The sequence below is a fragment of the Mauremys mutica genome, chromosome 2, assembly GCF_020497125.1.
Source record: "Mauremys mutica isolate MM-2020 ecotype Southern chromosome 2, ASM2049712v1, whole genome shotgun sequence".
Taxonomy (NCBI): domain Eukaryota; kingdom Metazoa; phylum Chordata; order Testudines; family Geoemydidae; genus Mauremys; species Mauremys mutica.
Genome location: NC_059073.1, coordinates 190,269,878 through 190,293,110, shown reverse-complemented (window position 1 = coordinate 190,293,110; position 23,233 = coordinate 190,269,878). Strand labels below are relative to the sequence as shown.

Below are 23,233 nucleotides of genomic sequence, written 5' to 3'. Positions count from 1 at the left end.
AGCATGCACTTAAGTGTTTTCCTTAAATCAGTGACTGAACCTTTTATCTTCAATCTGTCAACATATGTATGAGTTAGCCTTTGGCTCACTAGAGAGTTGTGGAAAAGGAAGTGTCACAAATACTTGTGAGTATTTACTTGTGCTGGAGATATTGCCATAGCAATCTTGCTTTCTGTCCGTTCAGGAGTCATTGGGGAAAGAAATGTGACCAGTAACAGTATGAATAGTAAATTAATAACAGATACTCCAAGAGTGATTTGTTGCTTTTAATAGTTTGCAAGCATGAAGTGTGCTCACAGAAGCCCTAGGTCAAATTTTGGCCATATATATTTTGCAAAATTCAATCTGAATGGTTCACAAACAGAATAGAGGGGCGAACTAGTCAGTGCGCTCAAACAATAACTTACCTATTCTTAAAGGAATAGCGTGAAACTTTATTTATTAAAGGTTAACTGCACAATGGAAGGGTTATGCGCTGAAGCAGAACCTGTGTCCCTTCTGCGATAAATAGAGCAAACCTGAAAGGTCTCTGTCAGCTTCCTCTTCTCCAATGTCTTCCCACCCAAAGAATTGCGCCCTTTTATAAAAAAGCACCACCACAACACTCAGTTATACTAAGTTGCCATTACAGCAGTACCCAAACACCACCAATGTCTTGTAAAGAAGGGGATCTCAACTACCACTCAGGCGTTGCTGAGATAACACATTTTACTTACACACACTTTTGGTTTTCCACTTTTTTGAAACTTACCCACTTGAAAGCTAAACAACCTTTTAAAAATTCAACAGTTGAGCTGAGTTTAGATCCCATCTCCTTATGTTACCTTGCTGCACTAATGCCAGGATGCAGTTAATTCTGACCTTCCCACAGAGCCAATAGCATTAGTGGAAACAAGCCAATGGTTACACTGCTGGTAGCGTGGTCCACAGCTGGAGGGAGGAAGCATTCTGCTGATACAAGATCACTGCACAAGTGCCCTTTATGTATGCAGGATGCCTTTCCTTTTAACAAGTTCACGTTTAATTAGTCACAAGGCTTGTCGCTACACGTATTACAGCCATCTTGAAGCTCGGATTGTTTTGCTAACGTTAATCGGTTCAATCTTTTCAGACCAGTATTTGCACAGCTCTAAACTAGTTAAGAAACAGTGTAACACAGAACAAGTCCAACAATTATAAAGCAACTATAAATCAAGAAAGCTGAAGATGGCATAGAGAGTACCCTTATAAAGTATTCGGATTATACCAAGCAGTAATGCACATGCTTTGGAGGATAGAATCCAAGATGGGGATTCAGATTATACCAAGAAGCAATGAGCTTAAATTGCAGCAAAAGAGGTTTAGGTTGGACAACAGGAAAAACTTCCTAACTGTAGTTAAGCACTGGAACAAACTGGCTATAGGGGTGGTAGAATCTCAGTCATTGTCTAACCTATTCTTAAAAACCTCCGAATACCAGTCAGGAATGGTCTAGTTCAGAGGTGTTCAAACTGCGGGGCATGGAGGAACATTGGGGGGGTGAGTGGCGATGCCAGGTGGCTCAGGCTTCAGCTCCAGGTGGCGGGGCTCTGGGAGAGAGTGCCACCTCCATCCCCAACTTACCTCTTGTTGTCTGGGTTGGGAGTCTCAGCTCAAGAAGACTGAAAGCTGCTGGTCTAGTTATTATGTAGTCCTGCCTTGAGTGCAGGGGACTGGACTAGATGACCTAGTGAGGTCCCTTCCAGTCCTTCACTTTAATGATTCTACAAGATTAGTACTTGCCCCACCATGTCTTGAGCAGTTCAGCTGTGTCCTTCAGCCAAGCGAGGTGTATTAAATTCCTACTAAACCAGGGGTTCTCAAACTTCACTGCGCCATGAGCCCCTTCTGACAACAAAAATTACTACAAGATCCCAGGAAGGGGGGACTGAAGCCTGAGCCCAGTCAAGCCCGGGCCAGGGGGCCAAAGCCGAACCTCAAGGGTTTTAGCCGTGGGGAGGGGTACTGTAACCTGAGCCCTGCCACCCAGGGCCAAAGCTGAAGCCTGATCCCTGCCATCCAGGGCTGAAGCCCTTGGCTTTCGGCCCTGGGCAATGGGGCTCCGTCTTTGGCTTTGGCCCTGGGCCCCAGCAAGTCTAACACCGGCCCTGGCAACCCCATTAAAATGGGGTCGTGACTCTCAGTTTGAGAACCACTGTACTAAACTGTTGTCTTCTTAGGAGATGGAGCTAAGAACATAGAATGTGCAGGCTTCTGGTGCAATGCGTAAGCATGAAATCTCCACGCCAGTGAACCAGGAAATAGAACAAGCAAGATAATTACCATTTTTGCAGTTTCACACACAAAATATTGGATGAGTAAAGATTTAAAGGTTTAAATCAAGGCATTGTTAGCCATACAAGTACTGTTTAATTTTTGTTTTTTAAGGAATAAGCACTGTCAGTCTTAATGTTTAGGCTACTGCTTTTACAGTTTTAAAATGAGCACACTGAATGCACATTATGTTTAGTGGATCAGTCCTAACAGCTTTCAGTACAAAGTTAAAGCCATTTAGAGTCACTTGAAGCATTTTTATTTTATAATCTATTATTGTCACTGTAACATTTTGCCTCCGTATTATAATACCATGTAATTATCAGCCATTAGCAACATTTATCTACTTCAAAAACTGCCTCTGGCCATCTCAAAGAATGCAATCTTGTATTTCTCAGATTTTACCTCTCTCAAGTCCTCCAACTCCAACATATGTACAGCGTACATTTGCTAATTTTATTTTTAGCCATGATAATGTTACAGCACTATTTCCATTTCTAACATATACGTTATATAAAAGGACACATACATAGATAAGGTGCACAAATATAAAATTCTATAGTGCATGTGTATGTAGGTTAATACATATTTGCACTAGAGTTAATATCACAGCAGCATTCAATATTTGCACAGGGCAGTTATAAAGGTAAATGGCAACTACTGTCTTTTTTCAAGACATTTGTAAGAGAGTTTAAGAACTATTATGATGCCTGCTAAAATTCACATCTCTCTGGGTTTTTTGGGTGCAGCTGACCCAAAGCTGGATAGAAAGCTGGCTAGATCGTCGGGCTCAACGGGTAGTGATCAACGGCTCCATGTCTAGTTAGCAGCCAGTTTCAAGTGGAGTGCCCCAAAGGTCGGTCCTGGGGCTGGTTTTGTTCAATATCTTCATTAATGATCTGGAGGATGGCATGGACTGAACTCTCAGCAAGTTTGCAGATGACACTAAACTTGGAGGAGTGGTAGATATGCTGGAGGGTAGGGATAGGATACAGAGGGACCTAGACAAATTAGAGGACTGGGCCAAAAGAAACCTGATGAGGTTCAACAAGGACAAGTGCAGAGTCCTGCACTTAGGATGGAAGAATCCCATTCACTGTTACAGACTAGGGACCGAATGGCTGGGCAGCAGTTCTGCAGAAAAGGACCTAGGGGTTACAGTGGACGAGAAGCTGGATATGAGTCAACAATGTGCCCTTGTTGCCAAGAAGGCTAACGGCATTTTGGGCTGTATAAGTAGGGGCATTGCCAGCGGATCGAGGAATGTGATCATTCCCCTCTATTCGACATTGGTGAGGCCTCATCTGGAGTATTGTGTCCAGTTTTGGGCCCCACACTACAAGAAGGATGTGGAAAAATTGGAAAGAGTCCAGCGGAGGGCAACAAAAATGATTAGGGGGCTGGAGCACATGACTTATGAGGAGAGGCTGAGGGAACTGGGATTGTTTAGTCTGCAGAAGAGAAGAATGAGGGGGGGATTTGATAGCTGCTTTCAACTACTTGGAAGGGGGTTCCAAAGAGGATGGATCTAGACTGTTCTCAGTGGTAGCAGATGACAGAACAAGGAGTAATGGTCTCAAGTTGCAGTGGGGGAGGTTTAGGTTGGATATTAGGAAAAACTTTTTCACTCAGAGAGTGGTGAAGCACTGGAATGGGTTACCTAGGGAGGTGGTGGTGGAATCTCCTTCCTTAGAGGTTTTTAAGGTCAGGCTTGACAAAGCCCTGGCTTTGTCAAGCCCTGGATGATTTAGTTGGGAATTGGTCCTGCTTTGAGCAGGGGGTTGGACTAGATGACCGCCTGAGGTCTCTTCCAACCCTGATATTCTATGATTATGACCCTGCTGTCAGGAGTGCTCCTAATCCCACTTTGCCAGCCATGTCCCAGAAATATGGACACTGGTTATTAAGCAACACTTCAGTGCACACTCACCATCTGCTTCGTAATGGACAGCCAAAGTGCTCCTGTGAGTAAAGCCAGCATAGTGTCATAAGGAATTTTTTTTTTTTAATTTGAACATAGGAAATATTTAATGAATATTTCCAGAACTTTGTGATTGGCTTTCTGAATGACTTTCTGAAAGTGCCAGTACAGGAAAGAAACGGCTCAATTCTCTGTCCAAACTTCTTGTTACAATAGCTGGTAGAGAGACACAAAAGGTGGCTTTAAGCCATCTTTGCCCCTCCTCAATTTTGAAGCTGGTCCCTGACACAGAAGTCAGAGCTCCAAGGAGACAGCATACACTCCTGCTGATGCTGGTCAGGTTCTGCTGCTAATACCACTGGGGAATGATTATGAGGGGAGAGATTAAAAAGACGGGACTTTTCATCTTGGAAAAGAGATGACTGGGGGGCAGGGGGGATATAATAGACATCAATAAAATCATGAATGGTGTGGAGAAAGTGTATAAGGAAGTGTTATTTACACCTTCACATAAACACAAAGACCCGGTGTCACCCAATGAAATTAAAAGGCAGCAGGTTTAAAACAAATAAAAGGAAGTACTTCACACAACACAGCCAACCTGTGGAATTCATTGCCAGCAGATGTTGTGAAGGCCAAAAGTATATCGGGGTGTAAAAAAACAAAACAAAACAGATAAGTTCATGGAAGATAGATCCATCAATGGCTATTAGCCAAGATGGTCAGCAATGCAACTCCAGAGCTCCCTAAACCTCTGACTTCCAGAAGCTTGGACTGGATGACAGGGATGCCCTATTCTGTTCATTCCCTCAGAAGCACCTGACACTGGCCATTGTCAGAAAACAGGATACTGGGCTAGATAGACCATCTGTCTGACCCAATATGACTGTTCTTCTGAGTGATTTCATATAAACTAAAAATTATACACCAAACTCACCAAATCAATTAAACATTGGGAAGGTATAATTTCTTTACAATTTCTGCTCTCACCAAGTAAAAAGGGACATAACTGAAGGTGAGACTTAATTTTTTTTTAAACCTACCTTGACCATACAGTCCCCACAGGGAAGGTCTGACCTCCCCAATTCTTTCCATATAATCATTGCAACTACCTGAAAAAAGAAATAAAAGACACGAGCAACCCAGAGGTAAACAAACTAATGCATGCGCACTGATTTATTTTTTTAAGTCTCAGATCATGCACTTTTATTTTTGGACAGTTGCAAGGTTGCAACAAAGACCAAAAAAGAACCACTAACATAGGCCCATACTCTGCATCTGGACCCTGGGGACCTCAGAGGTTAATGTGGTCTGGCGAGGGCACAAGCAGCTGCCTATGTGAGCCAACTGCAAGATTGGGGCCAAAGGCAAAGGTTGAAACAAAAACTGACTAAAACTACGGCCAACAATTGGTATTTTGCCTACATATCACTACTGCTGGTGTGCTCAAATGCAGCTTTTGCTTATGCAGTGATAACATTTTAGGTGCAAAATTAGTTAAATACACATATGAAAAGTTCATAATTTTATACTGCCGATCCTACAGAAACCCATGTCCCTGACTTCAAAACAGCGATAGCAGAAACCTTTATGTGAAGGCAGATTATGAAACTAATGATAACTAAAACATCTGTTTACAGGCCTTCTTTTGAAGGACAACTAAAGTTGGACTAAGGGTGGCATTAATTTTTTAGCAAATTAAATGCCTTACATGGTTATAAAGAGTAAATAACTTTGGTACATCAAACTGCTATTTGGAAGTTTGCCTTGGCTATATAGAGAGGGATGTGAGAAGTTTGCCCTATTTTCACAGTTGAAAGCTTCATTGACTCACACAAAATACTTTAGACTAATATCCTGTGGCACCGGAGTGACCTACACGTAATTATTGCATGCTTCTTCCAAAATATTTGTACACAACCAGAAATTATAGCCTAAGTCACCAACAAGTTTTTGGTTTATACCAGCAACACAAAGATGGACTTCAATTAGTGGTAATCTAGCTGTCTGATGTTTTTAGCCATTTTTTAGACAAATGTTTGGTTTATCTTCTGGCTACAATTTTCCTTACATAAACATATTTATCCTGTTAAATGATGTTTAAAAACCTCCATCTCTCCTTTCTCCCATCCTGAAAATGTTATCTCCCTCAGATTTGAGGGGCTGTGGGGAGGAAGGGGATCAAAGATCTTGGTATCCCTATGAATGCCCTCTTCATTTTGCTATTAATTGCACCAATTTAAAAAGGGGTGTGTGAGATGTGGGGAAGGGGGGGAAAGGCAATGCTTTTAGAGAAAAAGGAGTATTGACTTTTTACCTCATATAATTGGGGTAGTATCATTAACGGCTTGGCTACACTCGAGAGTTGCAGCGCTGGGAGTTTACAGCGCTGGTCATCCAGCTGTGTAGGAACAGCGCTGGTGTGTGGCCACACTGACAGCTAACAGCGCTGCAGTGTGGCCACATTTGCAACGCTGTTGGGAGTGATGCATTATGGGCAGCTATCCCAGCGTTCAAGTGGCAGCAACGTGCTTTTCAAAAGAGGGGGGTGGGGTGTAGTGTGACAGGGAGCGGGGGAGAGAGAGAGAGTGTGGATTTTTGGAGCCGACATTGTGTATTAGCTCCCTGCCTTGAAAATCAGAAAATTTTCTCAACCCCTTACTCTTAATTGCAAACAGCCTGCAGACCAGATAAGCAGCACGGACTCCCTTTCTCCCCCCCACCCCACCATTTCTCTTGTCAAACAAACACTCAACCCCTGTGAATGAGGTAGGCAGGAGGTTATCTCATTTGATTGTTCACAGTCACTTACAGATTGATCACAGCAAACAGGAGCTGTGTTTGTTTAGATAAGCAGCTCAGGGAGCCCCGAGTTCACAACAAAACAAAGAGAGGCTGCATAACAAAACAAAGAGTAATTTACTTAAAAGCATTCTGGGATATCTCCTAATACCCTGGAGGCCAATAACAGCGCTGGTGTGTCCCCACACTTGATGAGCAGCGCTGGATCACCAGCGCTGCACTCACTACACCCCAAGCAGACCAGGTGTTCAGCCAGCGCTGCAGCCAGGGAGTTGCAGCGCTGGATGTGCCTTGCAGGTGTGGACAGTTACTAAGCTGCAGCGCTGGGAAGCCTCCACCAGCGCTGCAACTCACAAGTGTAGCCAAGCCCTTAGTTGATTCCTCAAGTTTGTCAACATTCCTCAAAATAACATGGCTCTTGGCACATAAAGCAAAATGAAACTGCTGAGCTATCACTTTGAGATGGTGCTTAGAGATTCACCAGCTATTCTGGCAAATATTGCTTGAAGAGTCATCATTCCTTCCAGTGCCAGACATGTTAGGTGTTTTGTTTACCATACAACTAATTTGTGAAGTTACAACAATGTGTAACTGTTTTTTCCTGCAGCGTTTCCTGAGTCAACTCGGAGTCCTACTCAGCTTCTGTTTAGTGTTCAGCTTTCAACTCCCCCAGAATATTCCCTACTTGGTTGATTCTCTAACTAAAATGTTTACTGTGCCATTTAGTTTGAACGGGTTGCCATCTGGGCCCCCTCACTGTGAACTCTCTCCAAAACACTCAGTCTGCTGCTGTCTATAGCACTGAAATCAAGCATTGCATCGCCACTGCAAACTCACTATGAAAGCACATTTGTCTAATTATCATTCATTCCTAGACTCCCTCAAGCATCAAATGTTTGACCACCCTAGCACTAGTCCTGCCTGACTTTGCCTTTAAAAAAAACAACAACAAAAAAACAACAACAACAGTGCATTCTATCCAGTGTCAGCATTTCAGATTGCCCTCATCTGGTCTCAGTCTTATCATTGCGAAAGTAACATGATGTGGGAAAGCTTTCATCATTTATTTGTTGTATAGCTTCACACTAGAGACTGTTCTGTCTTCTACCGTTAGATGACATTTTCTCTATTAATTCAGCCTACCTGCATGCTTTCCTTGAAAATCAATGCAAGAGTGATCTAAAGACCATTTTGCACAGCAAGAGACTATAAGATGTCTCCATTGCTGAATTACTGCTAGTTTACGCTTCCATTTTTACTCCCAGGCAGATTAATTTTGATACTGCACTTTAGATTGTTTCCTGTAACTAGTGCTCCCATTTATTTATATATACATATTACTTTGGTAAACAAGCCCATCATTATATTGCATACCCTTATATTTTCCAGATTAAAATTGATATATAGTTATTCACTGCATCAAGATCCTTCTCAACAAGTAATACATACTGCGAGAGAGTGAAATTGAAATAGTCATAGCCTCAAGTTTTTTCTCACTCGATATTTTTCACTGCTTTACAACTGAAGTGTTAAGTGTGTGGTACATTTCATAACATTAAAAACTGTGAATAAAATAATACAGTTCCATAAGCCATACTAGATTTATTTTGCCCTACTGAAAATTCCAAATCAAATCCCCTCTATGGACCTGGGCGGACAATGTACATGAAGTAATCTCAGAACAGTGCATAAGTGATATCCCAAAGCACATCCTGAATCAAGCAGTAGAAACTGGACGAAAAAAAAAAATCAGAAACTGACGGTACACGTCAAGTGCATAACACATATATATCATGTTCCAATTACAGTAAAAAGATGTTACGTGTGATAAACAGAGATACAACATTTTCAGATGGAAATACGATTTTCAAGTGGGTGCCCTTTTAAAGACATCAGAATCTGAAACACTGAACACTTTTTAGACCAGTAGTTCTCAACCAGGACTCCGGAGCTCCCCAGGGGGCTGCAAACAGGGCTGGCATTAGACTTGCTGAGGCCCAGGGCAGAAAGCCAACGCCTCACCGCATGAGGCTGAAGCCCAGGGCCCCAAGCTCCATCACCTGGGGCTGAAGCCAAAGTCTGAGCAACTCAGCTTTGCAGGGCCCCCTGTTAAAGAGCCAACTACAACGGTCTTTCTTTTCTGAATCACTGACATGCAGTTCAAGATAGGATCTTATGGCTTTCAGCCATCTTTTAGGCTGCATTTTGTTTCATTTGATAAACTTATAAAAGCTACTGACTACTGAAGAGTGAGTGAGTGTGTGTGTGTTAAGAAGAGAAACAAATATAGAAGGCCTGAATAAGTTATGAGAGTCTCTAAATAGCGGAAGCCAGTCTCAACACACACCTTACTGCTTAGAAGAAAGGCCAGAAAAAGTGTTCTGTTATCAAGTGCCAGGAGTCAAAAGACAGTCACCTACTACTTCGTTTCAAAGTACCATTCCCCAGCACACAAGACATTCTGAGCTCTCTAGTTTCTTTGTGGGACAGCACACTATCTGGTCCTCAGATCATGCACTGTTAAGAAATTTTAATTAATTCAGGGAGAAAGTGCATTTACAAAAAAGGTAGCAAGTTATGTAACACTTATTGTGTGGAGGTCAATCGTGGATGTTTATTTCAATCTATCCATTTCATTTAAAAAAAGGAATCTGAGGAAAATATTAGGTTTCAGTTTGCTCTATTGAAGAACTTTTCTAGAAAACCAAAAATGAGGTAATGCAACATCTTCATACCTTTGGCCCAGGTTAGATTTGTACTTGGTTGGGTTTCCAGTCACAAATGAAGAGAGTTTTTTTTTAAATCATTTCATTCTAATGCAAGTTTGTGCATCTCACAAATTACCCACAGCTTTCTGGCCCAAGTGACGTGTCTACTTCAAGAGAGCTCCAGGACTAATAGCAGGGCTGGCGAAATGGAACTCTTTAGGGGGTAGAGAGCAGTGGAAAGGAGGGAAAAAATATTTACATGATGACACCTTCTTTTTTCCTGTGTGAGCACCCCAATTTGACTAAGTGTCACTGTAAAAAAACTCTCATTGTGAAGAGCCACTCAAACCAGCTTTCCATCAGGTAATTTTGCTCCTAAGTCCCATCCCCCTGCTCTCAGCCATCAGATCTAAAAAGATTACTTTGCTTTTTGTGCAGCTTTATGAAGTACATTAAAACCAGTAAAGACGACACATTTCTTTAAAAGCAAATAGGCAGCTATTTATAAACCCCTTGAATTTTTAATCAGCAACAGGCTGGTAAGCACTATTGTGGCACCTACAATATGCAGTATAATATACCCAATTACTGCTATAAGCAAATTACCCAGACTTCTTAATTAAATGAAACATTGCCTAGCATAATGAAATTCAGGAGAGGATATTAAATATTATTGCTTCATTCACTCCAACCATCCTTCATTAATGGCAAGAGAGCTTCTGATATCTTGGTACTTACAAACCTTTTACAGCTTTGAAGTCTGATTGCAGATAGTATTCTCTTGCCAGTGTTGCCCTGCTCAAGGACAAGATATATAAATATTTCTAGGCATCTTGAAGTTTTCCTTCTACCTTTACAGCGAGGTAATCGATTGTCAGCTTAAGCAAGAATCTGTGATAGAAAAGTACTTCTACTTAATACTCACATGCTTACTAGCAGGTTGACTCTGAGGTAAAGATCCAGGAGCCAGTACTGGAGAGCTTGTAGGACTGCAAAGCTCTGGAAATGGATTTGGTATGGCTGGCAAAGAGGATGTTCTGAACTGCTGTTCTTCTTCTTGGAGACGTCTACAAACACATACGAACTGAATATTAAAAGAAGAAATTAAGTCTCCTGACTAACCCACTGCCCTCCTCCATTCAGCATATTGATATCATACACCATTTAGGAAAGTGGATCAAACAAACTTTGTTCTAAACAAAGGTATTTTTTCCAAAATACCAAGCATATAATTACTGTGATTGAATGAACGAATTAGGTAATGCATGTGAAAAGTCAGTCAGGCATCCAAGCTTCTTTTGCTGCATCTAACTTGATTATTTGTGTGCATAATTGCGGTAATTGTGCACACAAATTAAATGCACATTTTGGTGAGACAAAAATCAGATCTATATCACAGATAGCAAGGGCTAAACTGAAGACTGTTTATGTTCTACATGCCAGAAGTACATATACGTGAGCTCATTCAAATGGATGCAATCCAAGAAAAGGGCTGCTACTGCCAAATTCTGGATCTGAACAATCCTGCCAGCAGAATCCTTGTAGACTTTGTCACCCGTCCTAGAGGTCTAGCATAGGAGCAGACCGTTGAAGTGTCGCAGTTGATTGTAACTAGATCCTAACAATGTTTCATCTCTGTGGTTACGATTAACTGGGATACTCCTATGCTAAAGTTCTAGGACTGGTGGCAAGGCCTACAAGAACTCTGCTGGCAGGACTGTTCAGATCCAGAATTTCGCAGCCTTCATGGTCCAGTATAAAGGCACACCTGTTTAAACAGGCCGATAGGCAAGATTTGGTTTTGGTGGGAAGTGGTATGCCAGCCATAACTATGGGCTAGAACAGTGGAAATTTGACTTGTCTAGCCAGGTGGTGGAGGTTTTCCCAACTTGTGTCTAAACAATGTGATGAAAGAGTTATCTAGATGCAGTAGAGCTACCTAGAACTGGTCATTATATAGTTTATGGTAACGATTCCCTATAATCAAGACAGCCTCTTGTACGCCAAGCTTATAGACAGCCTATGATCAGAGACTTGTACTGACCTCCAGTATACTGAATTGGAATAGAATAAAAAAAATTCTTCAATGCATTTAGAACAGTGGTCCCCAACGCGGTGCCCACGGGCGCCATGGTGCCCGCCGGGGCATTTATGTGCGCCCGCCTAGTGCCCAGCAGGGGAGAGAAGCCACAGCCCCGTGCCTGACGAGGACAGAGAACTCAGGCTGCGGGTGTTCTCTGTTCCCGGCAGGCACAGGGCCTGCCTAGAGCCCAGCAGGAGAGAGAAGCCGCGGCCCCGCGCCTGCCGGGGACAGAGAACTCCAGGGCTGCAGGCTGCGGGCGCCGGTGCTCTCGGTCCCAGGCGGGCGCGGGGCCCGCCTAGTGCTCAGCAGGGGAGAGCAGCCAGGGCCCCAGGCCTGCGGGGGACAGAGTACTCCGGGGCTGTGGGCGCCGGTGTTCTCTGTCCTCACGGCTTCTCTCGTCTCTCTGGATTCATATATTATGTAATATTAAATATGATTTTTTTGTATTATTTAATGTACAAATACAAAATAAGCCTTGAAAAATTGTTGGCGCCCGCCACACTCTTCTGAAAACATGAATGTGCTACTAGCCACAAAAAGGTTGGGGAACCACTGATTTAGAAGGTCTCAACTCAGCACACATCTCTCTTGTTGACATCTCCCACTAGCTTTTGTGATCCCACTGGAAGGCATCTCTTTCTCTTCATTCATCATATAGGAAGCCTAGGTGCCTAACTCGGGCTTTGTGAGGCCATGTGATTTTCTAGGCAACTAAAAGTTAAGCATGGTGACAGAGCCAGATTAACTCTTCTGCGGGCCCAGGGCTATTAGATTTTGTGGGGCCCCTGTATACAAGTCTTTTTCCTAATTTAAAACAAAATGATCGCAATTATGGCATCGAGGCTATTAACACTATACTAAACTTGCCTTTTAATTAACATAAAGCCATCCTGTGGTTACATTTCAGTCTTAAAACATGTAGAATATAGTCAAGTTAATTCAAAATAGCCTACTTCTTACCTAGAACAGCTGTTCTATTAGTTTTTTTCTGGGACGGAGTTTGTGTGCAGGAGGGGGCTCTAGTCTGGGGAAGAGTGTTGGGGTGTGGGAGGGGGTGTGAGGTGTGGACTCTGGCCGGGAGGCACTTACCACAGGCAGCTCCCAGTCAGCGATGCAGCAGGGTTCAGGGAGGCTGCCTGCCTGCATGCCATGGTCCCACGCCGCTCCCAGAAGCGGCTGGCTGCTGGCACGTCTCTGCGTGCCCCTGGGGGAGAGGAGGACAGCGTGTCTCCATGTGCTGCCTGTGCAGCTCCTATTGGCCGGTTCCAATGGCGCGCGCGGAGCTGCCTCCCCTCCCACCCCCTCCAGGGGCTGCACAGACGTGTCAGCAGCCGGTCGCTTCCGGAAGTGGTGTGGGGCCACGGCATGCAGGCAGCCTGCTGAGCCCTGCTGCGCGGGGGCCCCAGGCTGCAACCCATAAAGCCCTGCATGGCGATGCTGAGCCTAGGTAAATCTAGGCCCTACTGTACTAGTGCTTGTGGAACTGCACAGAGTTAAGAGAGTCAGATTCTTCTCTGATAAGTTTGTTATGCTTGGAAATGCCAAGGAAACCGTTTAAAAAAACCCAAACATCTTCCCCAGAGGATTATCACTGTGCTACGTGATGCCAATACCATGCCTAGAATGGACACCAGAACAGTTTGGCCAGAAAGCACTGGGCATTTCTTTGTGAATATGACCATGAATGGTAACAGGGAGCTTCGTGCCCCACTGGTCTCCTTGTTTCTTACATCAATTTCCAATAGAAGAACATAAATGCATGGACTTCGTATTTGAACGATGGATGAACCTGCAAAAGCACTAGTTCACATTCTGATAGCCAATTGGTGGAGAAGCTGTATATACCACTGTTGGCAGTACTGATCAGAGGTTGCTTGTGGCCATGGCAAAACTGAAGTTGAAGGCTACTCAAACCAAGCCTTCCATTAGTGAGTTAGACTTACAGAAACTGACTAATACTGCTGTCAAAATGAAATACCAGGCTGAAATCTGCAAATGATCTGACACACTAACCTTTGCTGATGAAAGCTTTTAACACAAGCAAGTCAACAACTTGTGATGGTTTCCAGTTTCCTCTTATGGACGCTGCCAACAAAGTGCTGGGGAAAAGGCATGCTAGTCTAAACATCAATGGGCAAGTCAACAGACCATGGATATAGAAAGAAGAACATGGCTTGGCTCACTTAATCGAGAACAACTGAAAATACCTACGCCTCAATGCCTTGTGCGTAACAGCTTTAAAGCAGGACTGTGAGATGTTTTGGGCAAATAAGGCTCTATTGATGGAAGCTGTATTGGCCACACACAACTACAGCACAGTCTATAAAGAACTGCATAACTTAAAAGCTGGTCCATGGAACAAATCCTTGCTCATCAAGGATCGACATAGTAACATGCTCAGCACCGAGGCAGAATGAGTAGATAGAAAGAAAACTTTAAGGAGCTTCTTAATTGCTTCTTCAGAGCAGCAGATTTGCAGTTCCAGAGGGATGCAAAGAGTCCAGTGACCACCCTCCGTGTGATGTCACAGTGAAGCAGGTTCCAAGTGCAGCCTGTAAGCTCAAGAATGGTTGTGCTGCCAGTGTTTGTCATATGTTGATCAACCACAATGGAGATTTGGTCTTGGAGTGGCTGACCCACATTATCAACAAAATCTGGATTCACGGGATTAATTCTTCCATTTTGGAAAAGGAAAGGCCATACTCTGGTGTGTTCCAATCACTGTAGCATCATTTTGCTTTCCATTTCAAGCAAATTGTTCATGCTGGTTCTTCCTGAGAATGTTAAACCCACCATAAGGAATCTATGCTACCTACAGCAAGTCAGGTTTATGCCCAACTGGATCAACCATGGAGCAGATTCTTACCCTTAGACAAATTATTCAAAAAGCCCAAGAGTTTCAATGCAGGAAGGATGAGGCGCATATAGCCTTTATTGATGTGAAAGCTGCCTTTGACTCTGTTGATTGTTGATCCCTTTAGCTTTGCCTGCAAGCTGCTGGTGTGCCCAGCAAGCTCCTCAACCTTCTTGTAGAAATGCACTGCTGTGAGAGCTATGTTCTCTTAGGTACTAGAACGTCCAATCAGTTTGAGTACAACAGCGGTGTCCGGCAAGAGTGAGTGGCTGCCCTGAGCTGCTCAACATCATTATTAAACAAATGATGGAAGTGGTCACTAGGTGCAGACTGGGTGTGATACTGCATAAGAGGCCTGGAATATGCTGATAACATGGCTATGTTCACATCCTCATGAACTAATTTCATCCATGTGCTGAAAATATTTAAGGAAATAACACATAAGCTTGGTCTGCAAGACAACTGGAAGACCACCAAACTGATTAATGTGGCCGAGGGACCTCTACCCCATCCACCATAATCGATGGACAAGACGTTGAATTTGTCAACTTATTTGAATATCTTGGTTCCATTGTCACCAAGAAGGGAGGTTGTCTTCCTGACATGACACATCAAATCAGCAAGGCTACGAGTGTTGTGCCCACCTTTTGGAAGCCTCTGTGGCATCAACACCACATATCAACTCAGACTAAGATGTGTATACAACAAGCAGCAGTGGCTTTGGTACGACTCCGAAACCTGGGCCACCACAGAAACACAAATGCGCCAGCTGGATGCTTTTGACATGAAATAGCAGTGATGTATTGAAGGCATATGGTGATTTCATCACATTACAAACAAGGTTGTCCGACACAGGACCAATCAGTCTCTTACGTCTTCCAAGTTATTAACCTCACCTGCTCAACTTTAATATAGAGCAGGCAGGTCAGGCTTCTTGGAAACAGGTGATCCAAAGTGTGCACTATGTGCTCCACAAGCAGGAGGATTAATGAATGAATTTGTGTTTCTCACTTTATTTGGAAAGGCTATTTGTTAACTGGAGGGAAAACCCCAAATATATTTGCGGACTGGATGAAAGCAAATCAGCCTGTCCAGTTAAACTAACAGCAGGGTTTTTTTGAAAAACAAACAAACAAACAAGATTAAGAACCTTTTGTTACACATAAAAACCTTCAACTACTATAAAAAAAGCATCTGTTTAATCTTTCACTTCAAGCTTGCAAGCAGCAAGTTCTATGCTGGGAACAGCAAACTGATTTAAAGATACTTCCACTTTCGGCTTCTTATTCACTAGCATAATGCTGCTATATCTGGAGTTGAAGATGCTTTATTGTAGTGGTCTCAAACTCTGGGTTGAGACCTCAAAGTGGGTCACTACCCCGTTTTAATGGGGTCACTAGAGGTGGCATTAGACTTACTCTATTAATATAAGGTTTTATAAATTTGTATCACAAACCTGATGTTTCAGTTTGGGCCTCATACAGGCAAATGCACCTGTAGTCAAGTATCTAATGGCCACTACAGAAGGTAAAGTGTTTCTATTAAACTAACAAGATATTCTGAGTAGATACTGTGCATGACAGCACATTTGGATGAAGGATATTAACTAAATCCAAACATGGTAGGTCACTTGAGCAAGCTCATACTAAAGACATGGCCTCCAAGTAATACAGACAATATACAAGATTGTATTTTCTGTCTTAGTTGGTAAGCCATCTTTCTCTTAAAAAAAAAAAAAAAATCAAGTGCATCACCACTTAGTATCACTAAGCGGCTGTCAGATATAAATCATGAGATGACCTGGTTCTTTCAGTTAGCCCAAGACAAACAAACATAAGAGTCCCTCTATCTTGTCCCCTTTTCTTACCTGACTGCCATAATGCGCACTGGCTGAGACCGCTGCACCTTCTGCCTTGGAGACATGGACTGCAGAGAACTTGTTCCTGAGGTTGGCAGTTGGCTGCGATTAAGCTGGCCATTTTGAAGAAGGGGAGTGGTTTCTGACTGCATACCGCACACTGAGTACAAACTTTCAAATGAGGAGTTCATGTCATTTACCAAAGCTTCTAGGTCCACATCATCATCTGTACAACAAACAAAATAAAGATGGCATTACACATTTGAAGGCTAGAACTACTATAGAAATTTAGAAGGATAATGACAATTTACAGAGCTTTACTAATAAGAGAGCACATATTTTCATATTATGAGCTCTCTTCACTGTCCAGGTTTTTGTTATCGAAAGCTTTTTCAGAGTAAGATCACAATTAAAAAAAAAAAAAAGGCAGAACACACTTTTGACAACCATTTGACTATTCAGAAATATGAAGACTGCTGTATTTACTGCTGGTAGCGAGTCTATTTTACCCTGCACTGTGGAGATAGTAGCAGTCCCTCATTCGGTGTGTCAATGTCAGTTACTAAAAGCAGTGAATTCTTATCTTATCAGGTCTTTTCCAATAAGATTAACTTTGATTTCTAGAACAGTATGCCTTGTATTGGAAGCATCACCTCACTTACAGTAAGGACTGACATACACATTTTAAACTCAATGGCTTTTCAAATTCTCTCTCTGAACTTAAGAATTTTGGAGTGTTCAGAGCATCAGACAGTATAACAAATGTTAAACTGTAAGATGCAAGAACCTAGACAGATTAACCTTCTACAGAGGAGACTTAATGGGGGAAAAGAGATCCCGAGTTGGGCAAGTTGGAAAGTCACTGTGATGGTGTATCAAAATTAATCATTGGCTATCTGCCAATAGCCCTCCATCTCTTCAAATTTTTAGACTGCAGTTCCGACCAATGAAGGGAGTGGACGGGAGAGGGGAAATAAAACACTTTTTTAAAATCCCTATCATATTATCCCCAATCTCCCCCAGTCCTCGAACTTTGAGTAGCCATGCAACCTACAGTAAATCTGCAATCTTTGCTCATTCATTCTTTGTTGGCTAGTTTAACTATGGGTACTTTGCGAGAGAATAAACCCTGAGAGTCTTTTAAACTTAATACCCTCTAAATCCTCATTCCTAGAACACTTATTATAATAGATATTCCCTAGCAACAAGTTACCTCTACAGTTACATAGCACTGCCCAGTTAAAACATGTTCCCTACCCCAAACAGCTTCTGATCTTGCTCCCCCACCCCCTCATTTTCTAGATAAACATCTATAAGTTTCCGTCAAGCCACTGTCAGTGGGTGTTCTGCCTGTGATACTTCAATAATCAGTTTTAATGCAGTAGTGGAGACAGCTGCTGTTGAAGTCCTCATTATGTGTTGGTTTGATGACTGCACCTGGAATAGCATTGCTGAATTTCTGTTCAACTATATATGTAATTAAACGGTAGCAGTGTTCAGGGCTCATTATAATGTCCGATGAATTAGTTTTGGACGCTGCCACCCACAATCCATGATGTATATGACAAGCCAAGAACCTGCTCAAAACGAAACACCCTAGAACTATCCAGAGGTATATTAAATACTGAGTAACATTTTCAAAAACAAAAGTAGTGACTTAGAGCCTATGTTCCATTTGAAGTCAATGGGACTTTCAACAGAGCCCAAGTCACTTTAGTTTAATTGAAAGTGCTACCCGGGATATTTCTAGATTAAGTAGAGCCACTACAGAAGCAGCAAGTGCATTTGTTCCATTTTTGGATGGTTTTGTTTGTTCCTGGGCCTTTGTACCTTATGGCTGATTACCAATTGCGAAAGCACATCTTCACCGGACTAGACCGCTTCCTCTACTTTTTTGCCAGTTTAAACATCTTTATGTAAGAAGATAAATTTAGTTATATCTAAACTTATCTACACTTTCCAAGTGTATCTTAAGTTTCACTCCCTCCCTCAGATTCTCCTCTTACCTGACAAGCACCTATCTGAAATAGGGTCACATTCCAGCTTTTCTGTCTCATCACGGCAACAAGGAATTGAGGCAGAGTTACAAGGCTCCTGAACTTAACCACTGAACTTTAATGTCACCGCATGGGAGGAGCCCCAGGCAGTGGGGCATCACCAGCATTATACGGGTTAGAGCCAGATAGCTGTCAGGTGTTGCAGAAAAGGGATACCAAAACTGAGATACTAGGTATGTGTTAGGTGAATTAAGATGCATAACAACTGGTTAGCAAGCATAAAGCAGAACAGAGAGGAAAGTGTGTGTTTAGTGGAAACTGATGTGGCTTAGAGTCCCACAGGGCTCTAATTTTATTAATCTTGACAAAGGGACTACTGTGTAAAAAGATCATTAAACTTTCAGATTAGCAAAACAGGGGGAATATTAAGATTCACCTGTAGTTGATCAATAGGATACTCCTGATTAAGCAAATAGGCTGAGGCAATATGAACTTTGATGTGCATACAATAGTGCACTTCATTAAAAACAGTCATATCAAGTACACTTGAAACGGAGTTGAATTTGTTAGTGTTAGAAGGATATCAGCTCAACATTTAAATTCACTGTGCAGAGTGAAAAAAGACTGAGGATGCATTGGATAGACATGGTGAAGAATGATAGAACAAAAAGGTTTAAAGATGAACAAAGCTGTGAAGCTGGTACAAGACAGAAAGTGGTGGAATGACTTCATTTGGCCCCATCGTCGCTGCTTTAAGAAAAAGTGTTTGAGGTGCTATATGTTTATATTAGTGAAGAACACCTTGCACTTGCATTGATGTTTGAGGCAGTTCTTAGATACTGTCGGAATCTGCTCCACAGTTTTTACCAGTTCCTGGACCCTGGTCATTAAGCACTTTGAAGATAAGAACTGATATCTTGAACTTCATGCAATATTCTATTGAGAGTCAACATACTGAGTTATCACACCCTGTGCCAGCATAGCTGTGCTGGCATAAGCCTCTAAATGTAGATACACCAACAGAAGGTGTTTCACCCACCCCTCTGATGTAGGAACACCACTTCCCTAAACAACAAACTCTGTGGACAGGAGCATTTTTCTGCCAGCATAGCTGCATCTACACTGGTTTTTTTGTCAGCATAGCTACGTAGCTAAGGGTTGTGGGTTTTTTTCATATTTCTGTCTGACACAGCTAGACTGGTATAAGTTTTAAGTGTGGAAGACCAGGCCTGAGCAGAGAGCAGATTTGATGTGCTCATGATAATTCATGCTGCATTTTCTGATAGCTGAAATTTCTTAAGGGTTGATTGTTTGATGCTCAGATAGCTGACTGCATAGCTACAGTCCAGCCAGGAGATAACGCAGGTTAGGTTATCATCTGCCAGGACAAAACACAACTCCTAGCCAACCACATAATAGAATACATGACTTGTAACAAGAGCCTAGCTTAATCAAGGAGTCCAAAAGCACTCTGGATAGCCTTGACCATTTGGGGATGTGCAATTCAAAAGGGAATTTGCATCCACAGTGCAATCCCTCAAAGTGTTTTCCTCCACCAATCAACAATGCTGATCTTGCTCTAGGTTTAGGCTTCAATTAAGCTTAGGTTTAGGAGCAGCCAACTTCTCTTCATCCATGAACTGATCTTGACCAAGCACTGGGGTAGTTTGTTAACTATATTGTAGGGTTGCCACCTCTGAGGTACACCTGATATGATTCTGTCATAAAACTAGACAGCTGGCAGCAGGTACTGAGCATCCTTACAAAACAAGGAATGAACCTGGGAAAACCTGGAGGAGAGGTTGCAACACTAGTATGTTGTATTCGGTGAAGGATAACAAGAGAGTTGTGTGTCGTGTAAATCTGAACCACTGATGTTTCTCTGGTCCACTTAATGTCTGCATGTAAGTGTTTAAGATGACCAGAGAGAATTGATCCTCATAGGACTCTGCAAGCGAGGTCTTTGATTGCAGAGGAGCAATCTCCAATCACTGCCTTTTGGACCCATCTTTCCAGGGAGGACTCAAGCCATTTTAATAAATTCCCTTGTATACCTCCTTCAGATGGACAACATCATTTTGTGGCTGACTGTGGCAAATTCTGCAGCAAGGTCCAGGAGTATGAAGATGGATGTCTGGGTTTTATGTCTTTTCCTGAATTCAAGTTATGTTGGGGCTAAGATATCTGCTTTTTCAAGATTTTCGCTCTGGCACATGGAGCACATGTGTACCCACGTTTGGAATTCATATATGGAGCATCACTCAAAGAAGAATCAACCTTTCCCTTTTAAATGTGTTAAAAAACATGAAATGCTAAGATTGCTGAGTCTTAATACACACCATAAAGATTTTTTGCAGTTCTGAACTACTCTTGAATATGAGTCTTTACCGTATATTGCTTAAGGGCATGAACAAGGCTCTACCGTACATCAATAGCAATATTTTTGGTAAACTGAAGTGCATGCTTTCAGCTACAAGACAAAATGCAAGGGTTCACTCGGGCTGGGGGCAAGGAGTACAAGAGATCATCATTGCATGTTCTACAGTGAACAGCTGCTGAGTTAGATATTTCTGTCTTTTTCCACAGAAATAAAACAGCTTCATCACAGCACCACCTAGTGTTTCTGTACATATTGTTACAAGGAAGGAGGTTATCATCAGGCCTGGAATACCTTAATCTACATCTAAAGGTTTTTTGTTTAAGTAATTATTATGTGTAGTCCCCTATACAGGTCTGGATACATATGGAATAGAGTCCTCTCTGTCCCCTTTAACAAGTTTCTCTTGCTTTTTTAGTATTGATGTTAGTCCTGCAGAGGCACCTCAGCTTGAGGAGTGAACAATTCCCTCTCCTGTAACACAAAAGAATCTTTTACCAAGTTCCAATCAGCTCCACTTGTGCAAATCCAACTGAAGACAATGGGTTTTGCACAGCTGTCAGTGGGCCTATTACCCTGCAGAACTTTTATTACTCCTAATGTTACCTGGGGAAAGAATCCAGACTTTAGTGTAGTGTAGAGATGGGGGTAGAGTTTTATTTTTTCCCAAACTGGCAGCCCTGTAAACTCAAACATCTTTATACACATGGACTGAGCACATTTCAGACTGCAAGAACAGTCCCATAATGCCTTTGTTTGAAAATACTTTTTTAAAAACTTAATCTGTACTGGCTACTTAAAGTGAATTAAGGCACAGTAATTTTATTCTCATTTCCCCACGTGTACATTTCATTTTTCAACCTTCTTTCTTAGTTCGTTTCACACAAACTCTGTTTTGACCTCTACTAGGGTAAGCACAGAAGATTAAGGACCATATATTGCTCCTCAGTCACCACTTGCAACTGATATTGCATGAATAGAAGATAGTATCAAACACTTACTCCCATATACTGCCATAAAACAAAGCCATTTATCAGGGTAGCTGCTGTCCAGATAGATGGCGATCTTTCTTATAAGTCCTGACCATTAACTGATACTAAGTTTCAGTACAGCATGAGCCAAACCCTGCTCGATGATGCAAGGAGAATAAGCGTTCACGTAATGTCTAGCAAAATATAGGACAACAGGAGAATTTTTAAAGGCCTCCTTCATGTACACCAGTTAGTCCAAATGAGGATTGAGTCATCTTGTAAAAAAAACCAGGAAGGTTGTGCTGTATGCCTTTAGAACTCTGTGCCTGTTAGTCAGTGAAAGTATTATGTAAGGACTCTGCAAGTTCTATGCAACTGCCTGGGGAATTAAGCTGACATGAAAGGAATGCAGAGGTAATCTGCCAGGGTTTTAAAGAGAGTATGTTCTGTCTGAAACGTCTAACCCTAACTGGGGCTGATGTACTTCAAAGCTCCATGCGTGTCCATGTACAGCTTACAAAATGCCATACGGGACTGTTGTCCAGGGGTAAGAAAGGCAGATCAGAAACCCAAGACTCATTTCTGGAGAGGAGCATCAGATTCATTTTAGGAAACCTGTGATCCTTGAGCACCAAAGTTCTGAATGCACTGGAATTCAACATATAAAGACGTCTATGTGGAACTTTTGACACCTGCCATAGTCTTTGGGGAGCTTTGAAGTCGCACATGCACCTATTCCAATTTCTGTAAGCTCAGCAGGAGGGTGGGAAGTCTTTAGCATAAAATTTTTGCACATTAAACTTTATGTGCTGAAAAGAATTCAGTATATAAACACCTATGTACTTAAAACTTTATGGCTGGACTTGAGTCGTTCTTAATATACACCTTATTTCTTTAAGTAAAATACATAGACAAACTAAATTAAACAAAGTTATTGCTGCTAGGTAACAACCATTAAAAAAAAAAAAAAGGCTACATACCAAGAATGTTACAGTTAATAAAACCCAAAGTGTTCAAGAGCACAGAAAGGATCAATTAAATGTGGCTTGCAAAAGACGGGGGAACACACACACACACACACACCGCTTCTGTACCTGATTTGGAGTGTTCGTGATGTATACAACTAATTTTAAAAGTTTGTTGGGGGAAAAAAAAAGAAAAGTGGGGAATGGTTGGTTGCTTTTTTCTGTAAAGATTAGAAATTCACAGATGGACTCTTGTGGTGCCTTTCCTGGAAGACTGGAGATATGACAAGATAATGAAAACTTGAGCAGGCTCAGAGCAGAAGGATTTTAGACTTACTGTTTAAAACCAAGGATGTTTTACAATTTCTGTTAATGTTTATTTACTTACAATGACTACAGAACACT

The 23,233-nt window shown here is 42.1% G+C and overlaps 1 protein-coding gene across 3 annotated transcripts in view; it reads right to left on the bottom strand.

Moving 5' to 3' along the window:
- Positions 1-23,233, bottom strand: part of GRB10 (growth factor receptor bound protein 10) — a 205,544-nt gene that overhangs the window by 62,147 nt on the left and 120,164 nt on the right. For all 3 annotated transcript variants that reach the window (XM_045005961.1, XM_045005962.1, XR_006577008.1), the window contains 2 exons: positions 16,528-16,744; positions 10,649-10,790 (listed from right to left, as the gene is read on the bottom strand). In XM_045005961.1, the coding sequence (XP_044861896.1) occupies positions 10,649-10,790; positions 16,528-16,744 (359 nt within the window). The remainder of the gene's footprint in view (positions 1-10,648; positions 10,791-16,527; positions 16,745-23,233) is intronic.